Below are 18947 nucleotides of genomic sequence, written 5' to 3'. Positions count from 1 at the left end.
TTCAAGGGTCTGGTCTAGAATTATCAGTTGAAATACCCATAACACACACTAAGCAATAATATAAGATTGAATACAATTACAAATAATAAAATTGGTACGTGTGTAATCATTACGTATGTAAATATCCTCCATAAATAAAGTATTGTTTTGAAAAGAAGAAATGGGTTCGGGTTCCATGAATCTGAACCTGAAGTTGTCATGGATGTGATTAGTTTGTTAATACTTGCTCTTTAATATTATTTTAAGTCAATGTGAAATTAACCTTCATAATATTAAAAAAATTATCATATTATAACATAATTAATAGATAATTTTATTCTTATTTAAATTATAACTTCAGTTCCTAACTTGTCTATATGAAAAAAAAAATATAGTTAAAAGAAATCAATTTTTAAATAAACCTTTGTACAATGGATGATTAGTCTTGACTTTTGGCAGAAATATTTTTATTCACACAAAAATAAAATAATAATAAAACAAAAAAGTAAAGATTAGAGCAAAGCCTCCGGTCCGCAACGGTAACCATGATTTGATTGGAAATTGGAAATAGAATGATGAGTGACGCATTGATGATTCGTCCAACCCCAGCCTGCTTCAAGTGAGCGGAAAATCTTTAATTATTGAAATTGAAGCTTAAAAAAAGAGAGGGTTACTTTTGTTGAGATTATGATTATAATTTTTCACAGGTTTTAATTTTTATCTCAAAGTCCAAAGACCGAAGCTGTATTCCTTCTACATTTATCAGCTCATCAGATTCAGAAAAATAATAAACTAAAAGAATAAAAAAAAAACTTTATTTTATTTTATACAACTGGAATTGAAATTTCACGCGGACGGTTTTTGAGGATCATATGTTACCTCTCATTATGTAACTTTATGTTCCTGCAATTTCAAGTTTTCATGATTTTCAACATTTTTATTTATTTACTGATGATCACATGTTTTGAAAATCATACAAAAACATTTTTTATTTAAATAAAAAAGTTCAACAAAGTGACTTCATCCCATGCCTATACTCTATGCTAATAATTTACTGTTCCTCCTGCAAAACCTTTTGAGTTGAAATTAGGTTTTTCCTATTCAATGTTTGTGTTGATTATTGGTTACTTGTATATTTATGTAAGTATGTTCATGATTTTAGATGAAGTAATTAATAATTGAATATTACTATTAACTTGATAGGTTTTCATAAGATCTTAGAAAGCTTGTGTGCGATGTATTTTTTTTTTTTTTCTTCCAATTGTTTGAAGGCTATTATGTTGCTAATTTTAATGTGTCTTGAATGATTTCTGAGCGAGATAGGATTGTTTCTGTTTATATTAGAATGAGAATTTGGATTAGTGAGTTAATACAGAGAGGACAGTATTGCATTTTAATCTTTGTTATATTGTCTTTAAAATTATGATGAAGACGCATGATTGATGTAGATGTTGTTGGTGAAGTGGGGAGGCATAATTTAATTCTAAAACATTCTAAGTGTACATCAGCAGGGATTGGGGGAGAAAGTACTTGGCCTCTCATATGGCTCACACTCCCCTTCACATAATCTTCCTTTTTGGAAACAAGAAACTAAAGCCTAAGTTCTACCAATAGTACATTATTGGGGGTCCTAATCTGGAAAAACTGCTCAGTCTCTGAGCACGATAAAAAGTAAAATGAAATAATGACTTTGTCATTTTATGCATGCAACTGGGCAACACAGCATGGGATGATGAAAAATGCTCATTTGTCTCTGTTGGCAATCAATTCCGGCTGTTCTGGATTTGGTTTGGATGCTCGTGATTTTGCTGAATTCGACTCCTTTTTTGCTTTCTCTTTGGTCTTGGCGGCCAACTTGCTAGCTGGGAAATGTAGTCTAGCCATCAGAGGGCGGGGTGCTCGTGCTTCCCTGTCAAACCCCCGCACACAGATATACCCTGGAAAACATTTTTTTTCATTTCTTTAGACAGGTTATGTTATTTGGATACCTGCTTTTCTATTCAGCTATGACATGGCTCCCCCCAATTAATTTACTTTCTTTCCTTTTCAAATTAATAGTAATACACTCCTATATTTTATATTTGAATAGTGATGCTTTCACTTCTTTACTTTCTCAATTAGACATTCATATATTCCCTCTCTTTTTCCTTTTCAGATCTACATTTCACATATTATCTTGCAACTAGTTGAAAAAAAAATTCTGTCAACCATCTCAAACTAGTGTTTATCTTTATTTGTTTAGTTAATCTATATCTACTTATCTTTTTTCTATATCTCTAAATTAGAATTTAATAATTTTTTGGAAAGAGATTGTTAAAAATTAAAAATAACATAAAAATTTTAAATTATTCATTATAAATCTAAAATATAATTCAGAGATTTAAAATATATATTTTTTATGAATTTAATTACAATATAACTTGTATATTAATTTTTTTATTATCATTGCATTATTTACCAGTTTTATTATATAAGTTATATTAGCAGGTACGTTGCACTAGTATATTAGTGATAAATGATAATAATAAAAAACCAGCAAGGCAGCTAGAGCTTAAATTTTTTTAGTACAATGATGCAGCTCGTAATTTGTATTTTAAAGTAGTATTTCGTATTTATATAGAAGAGTTCACGATATAGTTTAAGGTCAGAAAAGTAAGGAGCCAATATAGTGTCATATACAGAAGGGTATGGAAATAAGATGACTGCGAGTTTGTCAAAAATCTATGATAAGATAAACACACATTGAAAGTATTCGAATATGTCTGAGTATGCATGCTAGAGTGCGCATGAATCTTCCACTAGGAGAAGAGAATATGGATAATAGAAGTCTGACAAAGAAAATAAGAAATGACTGAGAAAGTAAGGAAACAAGGTTTCTAGAATTATTCGATGAAGTGGGTTTAGAATGGACTGCGATGGGCGATGGCACAAGGGAATTGCTATCAAGGGTTTCAGTTACCGTTTGAGGAGTTTTGATACCAGAAGTACATTGGTAAATAGTGCAAGTTGTCAATTAGACTTCGTTAGTCACAAAATGCTTCTGGATGAGATGAAGACAACAAACAAGTTGTTACACCAATAATTTACTCTACTAAGTAGGTTGTTTCATATCTTTCTCTTTGGTTATGGATGCAAGTTATGTTTTTGGCTGGTTTGCTAGTTATCTTTGATATTGTTAGCACACTGTTGTTAACCTAAATCAACAAAGCAAGCTTTAGCAGAACTTACAAATTATAGAAGCATGTGCATATATAATGCTTGCACAATTAACCTAAAAGCTATAGATCATGTGAGGTTGAAAGGAACAGCAAAAAATAACACAGTAGTAGAGAATTAAAGAGATCAACAACAGAAAATGGTATGTAAGTATGGTGTATAGTATTATTCACGATTTGATGCTAACACCCTGCTTGAATAGCCAGAGTATTCCAGAGCTAATGCTCCTTTTCTGTTACTATTTTTCAGATGTATTTTTCAATAATCCCCCCCTGCAACATGCTCTCCCTCTAATACCTCATAACTGCATCACATGGGTCCCTTGTCCACCTCACCAACTAATATTCCCTTTCTACCCTTGACCCCACTTTGTTTCTTCTAGTATATACTTTCCACTGAGTAGCAGGCCTATATTTTCCCACTAATTCAGGCCCATTAGACAGCACCCTATCACTGCCCTCCCCATCAGCTACAGCCTTGTCCTCAAGGCTGAAAAAGGGAAATTGACTTCTCATCGCATCTTCATTTACCCATGTAGTATCCTCTTCAGCTCGACCCTTCCATTTGACTAGAAATTGCCTTGTCACATCATCCCCTTCACGGATATCTCTAGTGGCCAAAATAGCTTCAGGCTCCTCCACATCCGCATCCTCAACTCCTAATTCAGCAGGGAGTTCTGGTTCCACCGTATAACTACCAACAGCCTTTTTTAATTGAGAAACATGGAAAACATAGTGAATTCTTGCAGATTCGGGCAACTTTATCCTATAAGACACTACACCAACTCTCTCCAATATGGGATAAGGGCCAAAATACCTCGGTGCTAACTTTTGGTTTATCCTTCTAACTACAGTTTGCTGCCGATGGGGTCTCAACTTCAAAAAGACCCATTCTCCCACCTCGAAGGTCAAATCCCTCCTCTTTCTATCTGCATATTTCTTCATCTGCTGCTGCGCCCTAAGCAAGTGATGCTTAAGTTGCCTCAAAGCTTCATCTCGATCTACTAACTCGGCAGCCACAGCTTCAACCCTTGTTTCTCCTTGTGTAAAACGAATTATGGTGGGAGGTTTTCGACCGTAAACTACCTCAAAAGGTGTAGTTCCAATAGATACATGGTAGGAAGTATTATACCATAATTCAGCCCAAGACACCCAATACGACCAGTTTTTGGGCTGCTCCGATGCAAAACAACGCAAATAAGCCTCAAGACATCTTTTCACCACTTCGGTTTGGCCATCCGTTTCCGGGTGATAAGAGGAACTCATCTTCAAAACTGTTCCTTGTAGCCGAAATAGCTCCTTCCAAAATAAACTAACAAATAGAGGATCTCGGTCACTAACAATGGATTGTGGCACTCCATGTAACCGGACAATCTCCTTGGTAAACACCTCAGCTATTTTCTTGGCTGTATAAGGGTGCTTGAGGGGTATGAAGTGTCCATACTTTGATAATCTGTCCACAACAACAAAAAGTGCTTCAAACCCCTTAGATTTAGGAAGACCGGTGATGAAATCTAGGGAGATGTCTTCCCAAATTTGGTCCGGAATTGGCAATGGTTGGAGCAGTCCCGCGGGGGACATCGCAACATATTTTTGCCGCTGGCAAATGTCACAGCTTCGCACAAAGTCTTGTATAGATCTCTTCATCCCAACCCAATACAAGTTCCCAGCTATTCTGCGATAAGTTCTGAGAAATCCTGAGTGCCCCCCTGTTGGAGATGAGTGAAACTCTTGCAATAACAGAGGAATATACACTGAATTTGCAGCCAGCACCAACCTGTTATGGTAAAACAAGTTCCCTTTTTGCAAACTGAATTATGGATGAACATTCGGGTCCTGTGACAACTCTTCAATGATTTTTTTTAATTCTTCATTTTCTCTTACTTCCTTTTGAACCTCTGCTAGTTGTAACCAAATTGGAAAAGTGGTAAGGCTCCTCAATTCACTATCTCCATACAGCCTTGATAAGGAATCAGCCGCTTTATTCTCCAAACCGGGCTTATACACTACCTCAAATTGGTAGCCTAACAACTTGGCTAGCCAATTTTGTTGATCAGCTGTAGTAATTCTCTTTTGCAACAAATATTTAAGGCTCTTTTGATTTGAATAAACAACAAACTTCCTTCCCAGCAGATACGGTCTCCAATGCTGCACCGATAACACTAAGGCCATCAACTCTTTCTCATATGTTGACTTTGCTAAATTTCCTTCAGATAAGGCCTTGCTGAAATAGGCAATCGGTCTTTTCTTTTGAACCAAAACAGCCCCAACTCCTCTTCCCGAAGCATCACACTCAATCTCAAAAGGTTGAGTAAAATCCGGTAGAGCCAAAACCGGAGAAGTTGTCATCACCCTTTTTAGTTCCTCAAAGGCATGCAACGCTTCTGGCCCCCACTTAAATCCTTCTTTTTTTGTGAGTTCGGTCAAAGGCTTGGCTATTTTCCCATAATCTTTGACAAATTTTCTATAGTATCCTGTCAACCCCAAAAAACCCTTAACTCCCTTCAGACTTTGAGGAATTGGCCAATTTACCACACTCTTTACCTTAGCCGGATCTACCGCTACACCCTTCTCCGAAATAATATGGCCAAGATATTCCACTTGAGTATCACCAAAAACACATTTCTTCGTATTGGCTATAAATCTCTTTTCTTGTAACACCTCTAAGATTTGCCTTAAATGCTGCATATGTTCACCCCACTCTCTACTATATACCAATATATCATCAAAAAATACTAGAACAAACCTTTTCAAAAAGGGCTTGAAGATTTGGTTCATAGTTGCTTGGAACGTTGCCGGGGCATTTGTCAAACCAAATGACATGACTAAAAATTCATAATGCCCTTCATGTGTCCGGAAAGCGGTCTTGTGCACATCCTCCTCCTTTACCCTTATTTGATGGTAGCCCGATTTCAAATCGATCTTTGAGAAGTATTTGGCCCCATGGAGCTCATCCAACAACTCCTCTACCACCGGAATGGGAAATTTATCTGGTATGGTTATTTTATTAAGTTCCCGATAGTCCACACGCATCCTCCATGCACCGCCTTTCTTCTTAACTAATATGACAGGGCTAGAGAAAGGACTTGAGCTACACCTAATAATGCCCTGCTCCAACATAGAGTTCACCTGATTCTCTATCTCACTTTTGTGATGAAAAGGATATCTATACGGTCTCACATTGACCGAAGAAGCCCCTTGATGCAACTCTATGGAATGAACATTGTCCCTCTTTGGTGGTAATCCTTCTGGTTCTTTAAAAACTTCCTTATAATCAGCTAGCATGTGGTTTAAATCCTGCTGCTCCTGCGCCTTCAATTCACCACGAGGAGTCATATCAAATTCTATTTCACCAGCTTCCAACAAACTATGCAGGGAAGAGTTTGAAGATTCAGACAAGGCTTTAATGCCTTGTAGTTCCACCATTTTCCCTTGCCAAGGGAAACTCAAACTCATGCTCTTCCAATCAAAGGTGACTTTGCCAAATCGTCTCATCCACGTTGCTCCCAATATCACATCAAGATCTCCCAATTCCAACACAAGGGCATCTATCCGGGTTAAGATTCTAACTCCACATTTCTGCACTTTCCCATGGTCTTTACTCGGTGACCATCGCCCAATTTCACTCCTACCGCCGCTGTTGATTCCACTATTAATCCCAGCGCCGTTGCCACCTTTGGGTCAATAAAACAGTGACTTGCCCCACTGTCCACCAATACTTCAATTTGGACCTCACCCAACTTCCCTTTAAGTTTCATAGTAGCCGGTTGACCCCTGGTGCTCATCATCTCTTTAGTTTCAAATAACCCCAAAGCATTACATTCAATAACTTCCTCCTCTTCATCTTCTAGCACTTCTACGACAATCACTTCTCTTTCTTCATTAACCTGTTCATCATCTCCTAGGATAAGTAATCGAAGATGCCTCTCCTTACACTGATGTAAAGGATGAAATTTCTCTCTGCAACGAAAACATAAGCCCTTGCTTTTCCTATCCATCAATTCAGAATAGGGCAAATGCTGAACCCCTCTGCTGCGAGGTCCTCCTTCACAACCCGAGTTGGCACGGTAGTAAGAGTTCGAACCTCCCATGGAGTTCTGAGAGTTCGAATTGCCTCCTAGGTGAGAGTTACTCCCAGACTGGGCAGATATTTTTGGAGAAACAGGCCCCGTAACATTGCTACTGCGATTTGGGCTTGGGTTGTAAGTTGACCCGAATCCACTCCTTTGACCCGACTTAAAACCCGATCCCGTTCTCCCCCTTTCATACAAATTATACGACACATCTCTTTCCTTTGTCCATCTTCTTCCAAAATCATTCAGCCTCTGTGAACGAAAACCCCTTATCTCCACCTCAATATCCCGCGCCATTTTCATGGCTTGAAGCCGGTTTTGAGGATTTAGGGTTCTGACCTTTACCCGAATTTCTGGTTTGAGACCTCCAACAAAATATCCCAAATATTGTTCCTCCGGCAAACGATTCACTTGAGAAGAGAGGAATTCGAATTCAAATATGTACTCTTCCACTTCTCCCTCCTGGTGCAAGTCTTTCAATTCTTCAAAAGGATTATCACACCTTCGGCCTCCGTAACGATCAACCATCATCTTCTTCAATTTATCCCATGTCAGATTATCCTCTGTTTCTGTCAATAAGTTGAACCAATGGATGGTAGCTCCTTCCATACATATCTTTGCCAAACGGATCTTCACATCCTCCGAAGAGCCATGTATCTCAAAGTAGGTCTCAGCTCTTGTGATCCATCCAACCGGGTCACCACCATCAAAAGAAGGAAGTTCCACCTTCTTGACCGTCATTCTGAATTCAGAGTTCTCATCCGCCGACACCGATGAAATCCCTTCTGAACTCGGTGGGTTTCGCATTCTAGCAAATTCCTCCATCATCACCTTTTGGAACTCCTCCATCCTCAGTCGGAACGATTCCTCCAGCATTAGCATCCGTCCCTCCAAAGCGTCAACCCTCTCGTTCATTCTCGTAGTCATGGACTAGATCCACGCTAGCTCCTCCTCGTCAGTATCCAGCAGGTTGGACCAGTGAAAGGAACAGCAAAAAATAACACAGTAGTAGAGAATTAAAGAGATCAACAACAGAAAATGGTAAGTATGGTGTATAGTATTATTCACGATTTGATGCTAACACCCTGCTTGAATAGCCAGAGTATTCCAGAGCTAATGCTCCTTTTCTGTTACTATTTTTCAGATGTATTTTTCAATAATCCCCCCCCCCTGCAACATGCTCTCCCTCTAATACCTCATAACTGCATCACATGGGTCCCTTGTCCACCTCACCAACTAATATTCCCTTTCTACCCTTGACCCCACTTTGTTTCTTCTAGTATATACTTTCCACTGAGTAGCAGGCCTATATTTTCCCACTAATTCAGGCCCATTAGACAGCACCCTATCAGAGGTGGCATATTATGGTCGCATGATGGCATTCATAGTGTTTTAACAAATAAGGTGGTAGAAGTGCATTTATTTAGTCGATCCTGTAGTATGTCTAAAAAATGCAAATTAGTGGTGTTAATCACACCAATAAAAACTGGCTAAAGTAGGATATTCAGTTAACAAAGCAGGATTACATTCTGTGTATTAAATCTTACCTCTCCAAAAGCATTGTTGAGTTTCTTGTGTTGTTAAACCTGATTGACAAAATTCATATATTCAATTTCATTGTTAATGCACAGTATTTATTTCTTACTTTTACAAAGAATTCTCAAGCCTTTACCTTTAAATATTGTTGTTACGGAGGTCCCAAAATATACTGTTCGCCTGTTGAGGTTCCAGATCCAACTTCGGGGCACACTAATTGGGTTGAGACTTGAGTCATGGTCAGCAAATACCTGGTTCAAATGATACAAGTTGGTAGTGCTTAAATTTCAATAAACAAGTATAAGAGAAAAAGAGATTCAGCAGTCTGAATTTCACATTATTTTACCTCATTGACTTGGAAATAGGTGCCATTCAGTGGAAAGCTCCCCCGCATAGCTGTTCGACAAGGTATCTGCTCATATTTATCATAAATTCAAGTCAGTCTATTATAATGCTTGAATTTCTATGCAGATGTGTTCCCTCCCCAGCCCCCATAATGTATAAGAATTAGTAAGCTACATATGGTTAAAACAATGATTTTGATAAGCATTCAGACCAGGAGTGTCCCTCTAACTATCTGAGAATTTGCTTCACGGAAACTGTTGCATGAGAAACATTCCTTCTCATTACAGAGTTGGCCACATTCTTCTTGAGAGCTGCAATTGCTTTCTGGTGGCTGTATAGAATTTGCGGTCTCACCTAATACAATAATTTATCCGGAAAAATGAGTTCGGAAAGACCAAAGCTGAAAGAAATCATTTCCCAACTTATTGTGCTGCTGCATGGAGCAGACAAAGACTATATCTAAATTCATCTGGTAGGAGACAAGGTAGTGAAATTGTTATTTTTGTCTACCTGGAGTCCATATAGCAAGAAGATATTTGCCTGGATCATCAGGCTCTCGTGTGTCCCACTGTAATGCACAAATAATTAATAAAAGATGAACATACAGGGTAAAGCATAGCTTTGATTAATAGATACATCAATTTACTAACCCCTTGTAGAAGAGGATGCGTATCTGGGAGTTCATAACTGTACAAGAGTAAACACAATCAACATAAATTGTTAGAAATTTCCCCTACGTTAGCATGGTGGTTGTGATGTCTGCTAAACTCTCTGGTTTTATTACATGCAAGATTCTTTTACACTCATATTTGAATATTGTTGGATTTATAATTGTGGACATGTAATTACTGATTTCTGGTCTTGCTTTTGTGGTAATTATTATGAAATCTCGATAGTGCACTCAATGTTATGTAGTTGGAGATGAGTTAGTTATTTTACTTACACACAATGCTCTGTTCGTAATCGGCCCACATTCTTTAGCTTGGGCATAGGAATGGAAGCAGCTTGTGGATTCAAAGCAACCAATGCCTTTGACATTTCACCTCCTTGAAGTTCCATATTTTCTTGCATGTAATTTTGTAAATTCAGAGTGAACTCTTCTATGTTAAGATTGATGGTTGGAATTTCACTTGAATCCTCATAGAAAGCATCCTCTATATCAGTTTGTGATTCTTGCAAGCATTCTGGCTCTGGAGTTCTGGGCTCTTCAATGATAGGTTGGCAAATATTTATTTCAAATTTTGATTCCAATTGTCTGCTCACTTCTGTTAGTTGAATTTCATCTTCTTGGGCTGTGTTCTCAGGTGGAGGCAAGTGCAACTGACTGATGATTTCAGATGGGTTCTGGTTAATCACACTATTTCCAGTTGTGCTAACTATACTCTTCTGCTCTGGTCCAGGCAGTGCAAACCTTGCACTGCATACAATATTGTTTATTTGTAATTGATCTATCATAACTTGCGATACATGCATATTATTGGGTTCAGTGTGGTATTGAGATCATTTTCAGTTATCACTTAAGTAAACATTTCTTAATTAAACCATTGTGATAAGGATAGAATGCAATAGTACTGTCATTATACTGAGGTAGCGAGTATTATATTTCTGGATATATGAACCTAGTATTTTGTCCGTCAAGATCCATACCTATTGCCCAACTATAATGCTTTCAGTGCCTTCTAGAGTTCTATATTTTGCAAAGAATTTTAATATACATACCTTGCAAATGCACTAGCAAAGTGTCTACATTCTGCTCTCATTGGGCATGCATTACAATTTGGTTTGCTTTTTGTACAGAAGACCTGCATTCATTGTAGTTTTTGTCCCAATCATAATGGGTTTTAGCTAAGTAAGGTCAGTCTCTTCCTTGAGAAAATGTAATTTACCTTTCCAAATGTAATCATCTGGTAATGTAGCTCATATCTGCAATATAACATTAAAAAAAAAGCAAAAAACAAAAACCTTTGCTAAACTTGCAGAAACAAAGAATTTATTTATATTTTATTTTTGCCAAGTAAATTGAAGAAAATCTTTACAGTGTTTCCTGATCTAGCTTGCACAGTCGAGGCCAGAGATATTTTTGTATTGACTCCAACACCGGGTACCTGCATAAGACAATGATATCAGTTCTTCGTATCAACAGAACTAATGCCTCATATTATTTATGAAGCACTCACAATTCTAGGAGATGCAACTGCAGTGACTCAGGCAGTGGCTGCAGAGGCACCCATCCCAGTCGTACGGCAATACGTCCGACATTTGTGTCTACCTGTTATACGTCAATAATTTATCAGATTTATTCCATATTGCTGTAATTGCTTACTACTTATTTCAACTTACCGGGAAGGCAAGATGGTGCAGTGTTAAAAGCCGCACGCATTCCACACTTTTCAATCCCAATCCTCTTATGCTGAGCAAGTATTCTCTGTATGTATGAAATCAATTTTTATTATGAATACATTGCCTACATGAAATAGGTCTATTCACTTGTGTGAGTTTGTTACTAGTGAATGAATTGAGAGAGTTCAGGATGTTGGTTTCTCCAATGAGAGTCAAGAAATGCTCACATTATTGCTTGTAAGTAGTTTAATCAACCACTGGACTTACTTTGCTTTGTCAGGTGGAACGTCTCTAAGCCATTCAAGGTCAATGCTTTCATGTTCTTCAACCAGTCGATTCAGGAAATTCTGCAGTGTATCATGTAATATAAGTTGCATTCATAGGCTGTCTGTCTCCAGAAAGTTAAAAGAAATATTTCATGGAATTTGATTGTACCTTAATACGTTCAGCAAGCCTGTTGTTCATGCCCCGTTCTTTGATGGTCTCAGCGATTTCACTGACATCTGCACATCTCACAGCATCCCAGTCCAAAGAATCCATGGTGTTTTCTGTCTTTTCTCTTTTGCCAGCCTTAGCCTGTGCATCAATTCTTAAACTATCCCAGTTAAAATCATCCTTTTTTTCTTTTCCTTGTTCCTTGGTCTTTAATTTTATTGGGGCAGAACTTATCTCATTGGTTCCATTCCTCGTGGCATTTTTTTGCTCACCAAGACCTGACCCCCTTTCTTTCTGCATAAGATCTTGAGTTTGTCCAGAAATGTTGAAAAAGCTTTGCTGCTGGTGATTGCTTTGTTCCCGAGGATGGACTTGAGATGCAATACTTTGAGAATGGGTAATTGCAACTTGGCCTGCAGGTTCTGTTGTTTGAAGACTAGATCTGTTCATGCCATTTTCATCCTTTTTCTTTAAGTCACTTGTTGATGCTTCTGTTTTGAAAGGATCAAAGCCGTTAACTTCAAGCATTCCTGAGTTTTCAATTGATTCGCTTTTTTGACTGTTATCTTCATAAAACTTGGTCGAACTAACCATTTCAAGGAGTTTACTGAAGGAAGTGTTGCTACCAAAATGGTTGTACTTTGCTGTGCTGGACAGAACTTCTACTTCTGAGTTGCTATCTGAGCATGATCCTATTTTCTCAGGATTTTGATCATTTGAAAAATCTCCAGATATTTGAGAGGAAAAAACAGAGCCTTGGGATGAAACTATGTCATTTAACTCTTTCCTATCACCATTGTAACATGATTTTTCTTCTCCTTCCTCAATTGTAGCACTAAGTATTCCACTCCTCGTAGGACTACAGTGTTCCTTAATATTCTTTTGAGGTAATTCTGACAATCTGGAGTTTGATTCATCTGTTAAGCTAATTACACTGCTGGGAGTTCCACAGGATTCATTGCTGTTGACGGCTTCTTTTTCTCCAGAATGTTCAGCCATATCTATTGTAGAAGTCTGGTCATAAACAGATTGATTCAATAATTTTACATCCCATTCTGTGCTCTCTTCCGGTTCCACTATATGCACTTGTGGTTCGTTGACTACCAGCCTTGTGTCTTCTTTATGGTGTCTTTTGCACATGCTGCTTGAATTTTTTGGAAATCGAGCAGCAAGGGACATGAATGCAGAGCTGTCAACATAGAATAGAAAATGTTGCTGTGGCATGTCATCATGTTATAAATTTGCCAAAATTAAGCTTGTATAGTTTATACCTGGAAAGATGGTCAGTGACATTTTGGGTGAGGAAAACTCCAACCACTGAATCCACAACTGATCCTTTCCATCGAGAAAATCGTCTGTCTCCTGTTGAATATGATTTATATTGGTAAATGAACTCAATGCAAGAAGCTCTTATTGTCTGAAGTTTTTCATTGTTCATGGGGTAGATTTTCTGCACATTGTTTTTTTTTTCAAGATAAAGTTGAAATTATTTTATTCTCTTCTAAGCTGTAACAACATCCTGAGGACATGGTTTCATTACACTATTTTAGTAAAGTGCTACATGTATCTTTAGTCAAATTAGATTGTGTCATTGAGGTTTATGAACATTACACCTGAAAAAAATATTTATGCTACTTATCTTTAAATTACTATGATGATTTGTTGCTTATAAGAGATTCTGAAGTTTATGTATGATGGATAAGATATAGGATGCTATTATATTTGTCTTGCCTTCAATCAATTTCAAGAAAAACCCTAATAGATGACCGCCAAAGTGTAGGTACTTAAATTTTTTAGACACTGAGAGTGGCCCTTGCATTGTTCTTGTGATATTATCACTGACCTAGGAAGTACAAATAATTTCATAATTCATGTTGTGGTGGTCTAGGGGACCTATTTTGTTTTATAGTTATTGGTGGGTCGGGTTTACCATCTACTTTTTTGGGAAGTAGGCAGACATAATATTTGTTATTCTTTTAAAGTGTAGTTTTGTTTTGCATCTTTCCTTTTCTCATTTCTTCCACTTCAATGATCACATAAGTTGGTGCCTAGCTAGAGGTGTGTGTCAAAGGTGAATAATGTCAAACATGATACCTTGTACAAGATGCATTCGTGCAATAAAAGAGTCGGCTCGTCCTCGGAACACATTTCGTTCTTCTTCCCACCACTTGGCCTTATCTTCATCTGTTCCATCAATGCCATGACTGTTTATATCTAACAGCAAAAGCTTCCACACTCTATCAGTCTCATCATCAAGGTTGACCTTTGGTCGTAGATGCTGTTTCTTAATGTGAAAGGGAACGATGACCCCATCTCCATGGATAAGGCTGTTTTTCTGTTTATAAGGGACAAGTGCATTCTCCTCATGAAATGCAAGGTCTCTGGCTTCTGCGTTTAAGTTTAGCTGTCTAAATTGCAATGTTAATGCATCAATATTGTTCATGGTGTTCCATAGTACTTCAGGAACAATGTCTGCAATGCAAAAAAAAAAAGAAAAAACCATGGTGGAATTATTTGTCCTTTGAGATTTATAGTGTTATTGACACAAAAATAAGGATTCAGTTCAAATACCTGATGGCTTCCCCATTGGCAGAGGGCAATTTTCCAATGTAAAATTATGGTGGTGTAGCATCTCATTTGTGGTAGAATGTGCTGAACTGGAAAGAACACTTTTCTTTCTATTCTGCCTCTTTTTTGTGGGTGGTGTACATGTCTCTGCAACTAAAGCACCAATTGCATCCCCAAATGTTTCTTTGCCAGGGACACCCACTTGTTTTGCTGTATAATTTGGTTCAGTATCACAGTTTCTAATTCTAGTTAGAGAACCACGATCACAAGTAGAGGTTTGAGATGTTTCTGCCAGCCTTTTCAAAGACAAGAGAAACTCGTTGAATGTTTGAGTATTATCAATACTTGTGGCTGGGACTCTAGCTGTATTATATCCAGAACCATAAGTCCAGCAGCTGGAGCTTGATGCATATGGATGTCCTAGAGCATCTTCCTGAGGGCATGTCAGTTGGACTTCTTTTGTTGCATTCCCCTTTTCGGTTCTCCTTTTCTTCTGTATTTTTGGAAACTGAAGGCAAAGGCTAGTGTGGTATGAGGGCAGTCCATTATATTGCACTCCAATCAGATTCAAGCTGCTGTCATCTGCACGATTAAAGGTACCAGAATGTTTTCTCTTTGAACCAACCATTTGTAACCCTATTGATGAACTTTGACTATTACTGATGTTTCCACCCCGAGCAGTTGCCCGGATTTTTTTGTTTTTCTTCTCTACAGAGTTGGCATTCAGCTTTGCCCCAGGGGAAGTGCATTTTGAAATAGACGTACTTAGGTGTTGGTATGAGGGCAGTCCATTATATTGCACTCCAATCAGATTCATGCTGCTGTCATCTGCACGATTAAAGGTATCAGAATGTTTTCTCTTTGAGCCAACCATTTGTAACCTTATTGATGAACTTTGACTATTACTTATGTTTCCACCCCAAGCAGTTGCCCGGCCTTTTTTGTTTTTTTTCTCTACAGAGTTGGCATTCAGCTTTGCCCCAGGGGAAGTGCATTTTGAAATAGACGTACTTGGGTGTTGGGTTTCCTCAGGTAATGACATGCAAATATTTACTGCCTCTTTCAACCAAGTGTCTTTATAGGTGGGACCTACTTTTCTTTCCTCCAACACCATATTTTCCTTCCCAATGTCCAAATCTAAATTTTCTCTGCCTACATTTCCGATATCAAAATTTAAGGATCTTCTCCATGACATGTTAGATTCAAGTATCATTGCTTCAGTCAATTCTGTCATTTCTGTTGGAGGAATAGGAGACGGATTCGATCCTTTTTTCCTCGCATTCTTCCTCTTGCCAGTCAAGTTTTCTTTTCTCTTTGTCCCCGGGAGTTTGATTTTTGAAGATGAACTTGGGGCTTGTGTGTCCTTAGGTAATGTCATGTCATCATTTAATGCCTGCTTCATGGAAGTGTTTAAATCATAGGCAAGGCCCACATTCATTTCCTTCATTACTACACCAATTTCACTGCCTGGATGCCCAGTTGGATTCTCTTTGACTGCATAACTTTGTTCACTTGCTCTTTCATCAAAATTTATGGACCCTGTGCATGATGTTTGGGCAGATGCAGACGTTGTTTCTTCAGTCAAATTTCCAGGAACTTCTATTGGAGGAGCAGAAGTCTTGTTCACTCCTTTCCTTTTCACATACTTCCTCTTCGGAGGTGGGTTTTCCTCTGGCTTTGTCCCTGAGCTTTTTCTTCCCGAAGATGTATTTAGGGCTTGTGTGTCTTCTGGTAGTGACATGTAACTGTTTGATGCCTGCTTCATGGAAGTGTTTAGATCAAATGCAGGACCTACATTTGTTTCTTGTACAAGAACACCATTTTCTTTTCCCAATAGCGTTCTTGTATTTTCTATGGCAGCAGAACTTTCATATGTTGTTCCTATGTCGAAATTTAAGGACCTTTTACAAGACATTTCTTTAGTCAATTCCCCAGTCTCTTCTGTTGGAGGAGTAGAAGTCTTGTTCAGTGCATTCTTTCTCACATACTTCCTCTTGACAGGTTGCTTTTCTTTTGATTGAACAGGCTTTGGGGTAGCTGGCTTCCGAGTTCTTTTGGGTTTGCCTTCTTTGATGACCTTGGGACGGTGCTTTCTTCTCCTTGGTTTTTGTTGTGGTGTTTTATTAAGATCAGTATCATGACTGCTTCCATTATCTGGGTTGTGATTCTCCTTCACTGGTGAAGAAACAGCAGCAAATTCCATGGCAGGGTCACAGAGTTCTTTGCTGTTTGGCGCTACATTATTGTCAAGCTTATTGGCAGTGACATTTCTCTCTTCCCTTCCTGGATCCTTTTCTTCCATATTGACTTGCATTGATGCTATTTGTCTGCTTTCTTCTTTGTTGGCATTGTCAAGTATATATGAGGTATCCTGTGAAGATTTCATGCTACAGCAAGCAATGTATGTTTCTGTGTCAAAAGAGAATATGCAAACAAGTGTAAGAGCAATATGATCCTAGCAAGACCAAGTCTGGAAATTAAAGCAGAAACTTATTGATAAGAAAATGGTGGATATTGTGCTTGTGGTGCAGAAGGTTTTATGAAATGCTATAGAGCAACATGATCTCAAGGTTGATAACCTTTAAGGAGAAAAATGCAGGCAAACATGCAAATAAAATCATTTTAGTCACAAACTAGTTTGAATGTATATTTAGAAATTACAAACTGATTTCCCATTCAGATTGTCCTCATTTCAATACAAAATGGATGATAATGGAAAAATATATAGTATGCGTAATATCTTATTCAAATTTATCAGGTATCCTCTAGCTGTTGCTACCTCTATTTTTTTTTATTCATCATCAGTGTTCTGTGTAAATTCTTAATTTACCTTGATACGAATACAATCGTTGCTAGTGCTCACTGAGTTCCAGTGAGATGTGGAGTGGAAAATTTAATGAAATGTCACATACCGAGAGTAGCAAGGACAAAAAATAGGACTTACCCTGAGGGTCTAGGACATTATCAAGGACGAGTGGAGGAACAAACGGATTCTTCAATCCATCATTATTCCCTTGTGTCACACTGATGTTCCTCGATTCAGCTTCAACCGCCAACAGTTGCTCACAGAACCCAAGTTTTCTGTAGCTGGAAACAGCATCCGAAACTATCTGTTCACAAGTTTTGCCACTGTAACCGGCAACATTTGACCCATCACCTGACCCACCAATTTTGTCTTGGCCAAGTGAAAATTCAGCACATGCAACTGCTCCATTTGCAAGATGATCCATTTGGTTTCTCTCCTCAGGCATGTAGATCGGCACTGGTTTCATAGGAACTGGCTTAATAGGTGGGCCGGGGCTCCAAGGAACCTCAACTTGTGTCTCCTTTCTGTCCATTTCCCCAACCTCCATTCACTCTTCCCCTTCAATCCTCACTGAAAAAGGTCAATAGGGAATATAATCAAAATTGCTTACTGGGACTATCTCAGGGTGCTCTCAGAAGCCCAATTTCCTGATAAAGGTCACAACTTTGTGCAATATTGACCTTTTCCTCTCTGGAAGGAGCATCTTCCCATTTGAACCTAAAAGAAATGTGAAATAAATGTGAATAAATATCAGAAATTGAAGAACAGGATCAAAGATAAAGATAGGTTTCTGTAATTACCTCTATGACAGGGGTAACCGCTCCAGCAGAGTAACTGCAGAGGGGATAGAAGAATTTGTTTATACCCACTTAATTAATTAATATTAAAAAAAACACCAACCCAATTGGTGGACTATGGAAAGCAACAAACCAGAAACCAGATACTTGTTGATAGATTTATTGATTATTTTTCTGTTTGGAAAATCCCTCCAGAATTTCTTTTATGCTGCAAATCAAAATCGAAATTAAAACAGATATGAGATATGAAAGCGGTTACATAGAATCAAAATATGTGGGGCTAAGTTAAGTACCAAGTTGCTGTTGTAAGTATCTGAGGGAAGCCAGCAGAACAAGAGAGAAGTAACACGAATTCTATGTGCCTGTGTATGTATCCAGAAGATAGGTTTCATTTCTTCTATGATGCATTGGTTGAAGAAATCAACATTTAAAGTACACGATTTATTAGATGTACTTTTAATTTTTTTTTAAGTTATTGTTCACCGAGAAGTTGTAATCACAGAAATACCAAAAAAAAAAAATATTTTTCACACACATGCATAACTTTTTCATACGTAATGCATGCATGCATAAAATTATGCATGCATGCGATTTTATTTTAGAATTTAATTTTCATACACAGTTAATAAATTTTTTGATTGAAAATTTATTATTAACTAACAAGTGTATAAGAACACGCAAGAAAATAATATTATTTATATATTTTTCATAAGTGACACATGCATATAATTTATTTTAGAATTTAATTTTTATATATTATTGTGATATCAATTATCATAATGTTAATTAAGGAATATTTTAATTATTAAACTTTTAAAAAGTGTTTTAAATTTATATATATGGTCATGAATTT

The 18947-nt window shown here is 37.6% G+C and overlaps 1 protein-coding gene across 2 annotated transcripts; it reads right to left on the bottom strand.

The window, feature by feature from the left end:
- Window positions 1-379: 379 nt before the first annotated feature.
- Window positions 380-18526, bottom strand: LOC100806794 (DNA glycosylase/AP lyase ROS1). Of its 2 annotated transcripts, XM_006588758.3 has the most exons (23): window positions 18388-18526; window positions 18228-18302; window positions 18098-18131; window positions 17978-18014; window positions 17436-17867; window positions 14495-16900; window positions 14018-14395; window positions 13195-13285; window positions 11924-13112; window positions 11756-11835; window positions 11489-11573; window positions 11326-11417; window positions 11185-11253; window positions 11035-11071; window positions 10868-10950; window positions 10092-10565; window positions 9799-9835; window positions 9659-9716; window positions 9360-9502; window positions 9150-9215; window positions 8940-9054; window positions 8815-8853; window positions 1431-1916 (listed from the first exon to the last, which is right to left on the bottom strand). In XM_006588758.3, exons 5-23 carry the CDS (start codon window positions 17842-17844, stop codon window positions 1723-1725), a joined length of 6045 nt encoding a protein of 2014 aa, XP_006588821.1. In that variant the 5' UTR covers window positions 17845-17867; window positions 17978-18014; window positions 18098-18131; window positions 18228-18302; window positions 18388-18526; the 3' UTR covers window positions 1431-1722. The 2 variants fall into 2 exon arrangements, with proteins under 2 accessions (XP_006588822.1, XP_006588821.1); XM_006588759.3 differs by lacking the exon at window positions 1431-1916 and adding an exon at window positions 380-589 and having other exon boundaries at window positions 17436-18014.
- Between the last annotated feature and the right edge of the window lie 421 nt (window positions 18527-18947).

This window comes from Glycine max, chromosome 10 (assembly GCF_000004515.6).
Source record: "Glycine max cultivar Williams 82 chromosome 10, Glycine_max_v4.0, whole genome shotgun sequence".
Taxonomy (NCBI): domain Eukaryota; kingdom Viridiplantae; phylum Streptophyta; class Magnoliopsida; order Fabales; family Fabaceae; genus Glycine; species Glycine max.
Note: the sequence above shows the minus strand (reverse complement) of the source record. Positions and strands in the feature narration are given on the sequence as shown.

What these genes read in the sequence shown, in the direction of transcription:
- LOC100806794 (XM_006588758.3), bottom strand. Translation starts at nt 17,844, where the DNA reads ATGGAGGTTGGGGAAATGGACAGAAAGGAGACACAAGTTGAGGTTCCT. An exon ending in TGCACCATCTTGCCTTCCCG is followed by an intron (nt 11,418 to 11,488) that starts GTAAGTTGAAAT and finishes GACGTATAACAG; the next exon opens with GTAGACACAAATGTCGGACG. An exon ending in CAGTTGCATCTCCTAGAATT is followed by an intron (nt 11,254 to 11,325) that starts GTGAGTGCTTCA and finishes TGTCTTATGCAG; the next exon opens with GTACCCGGTGTTGGAGTCAA.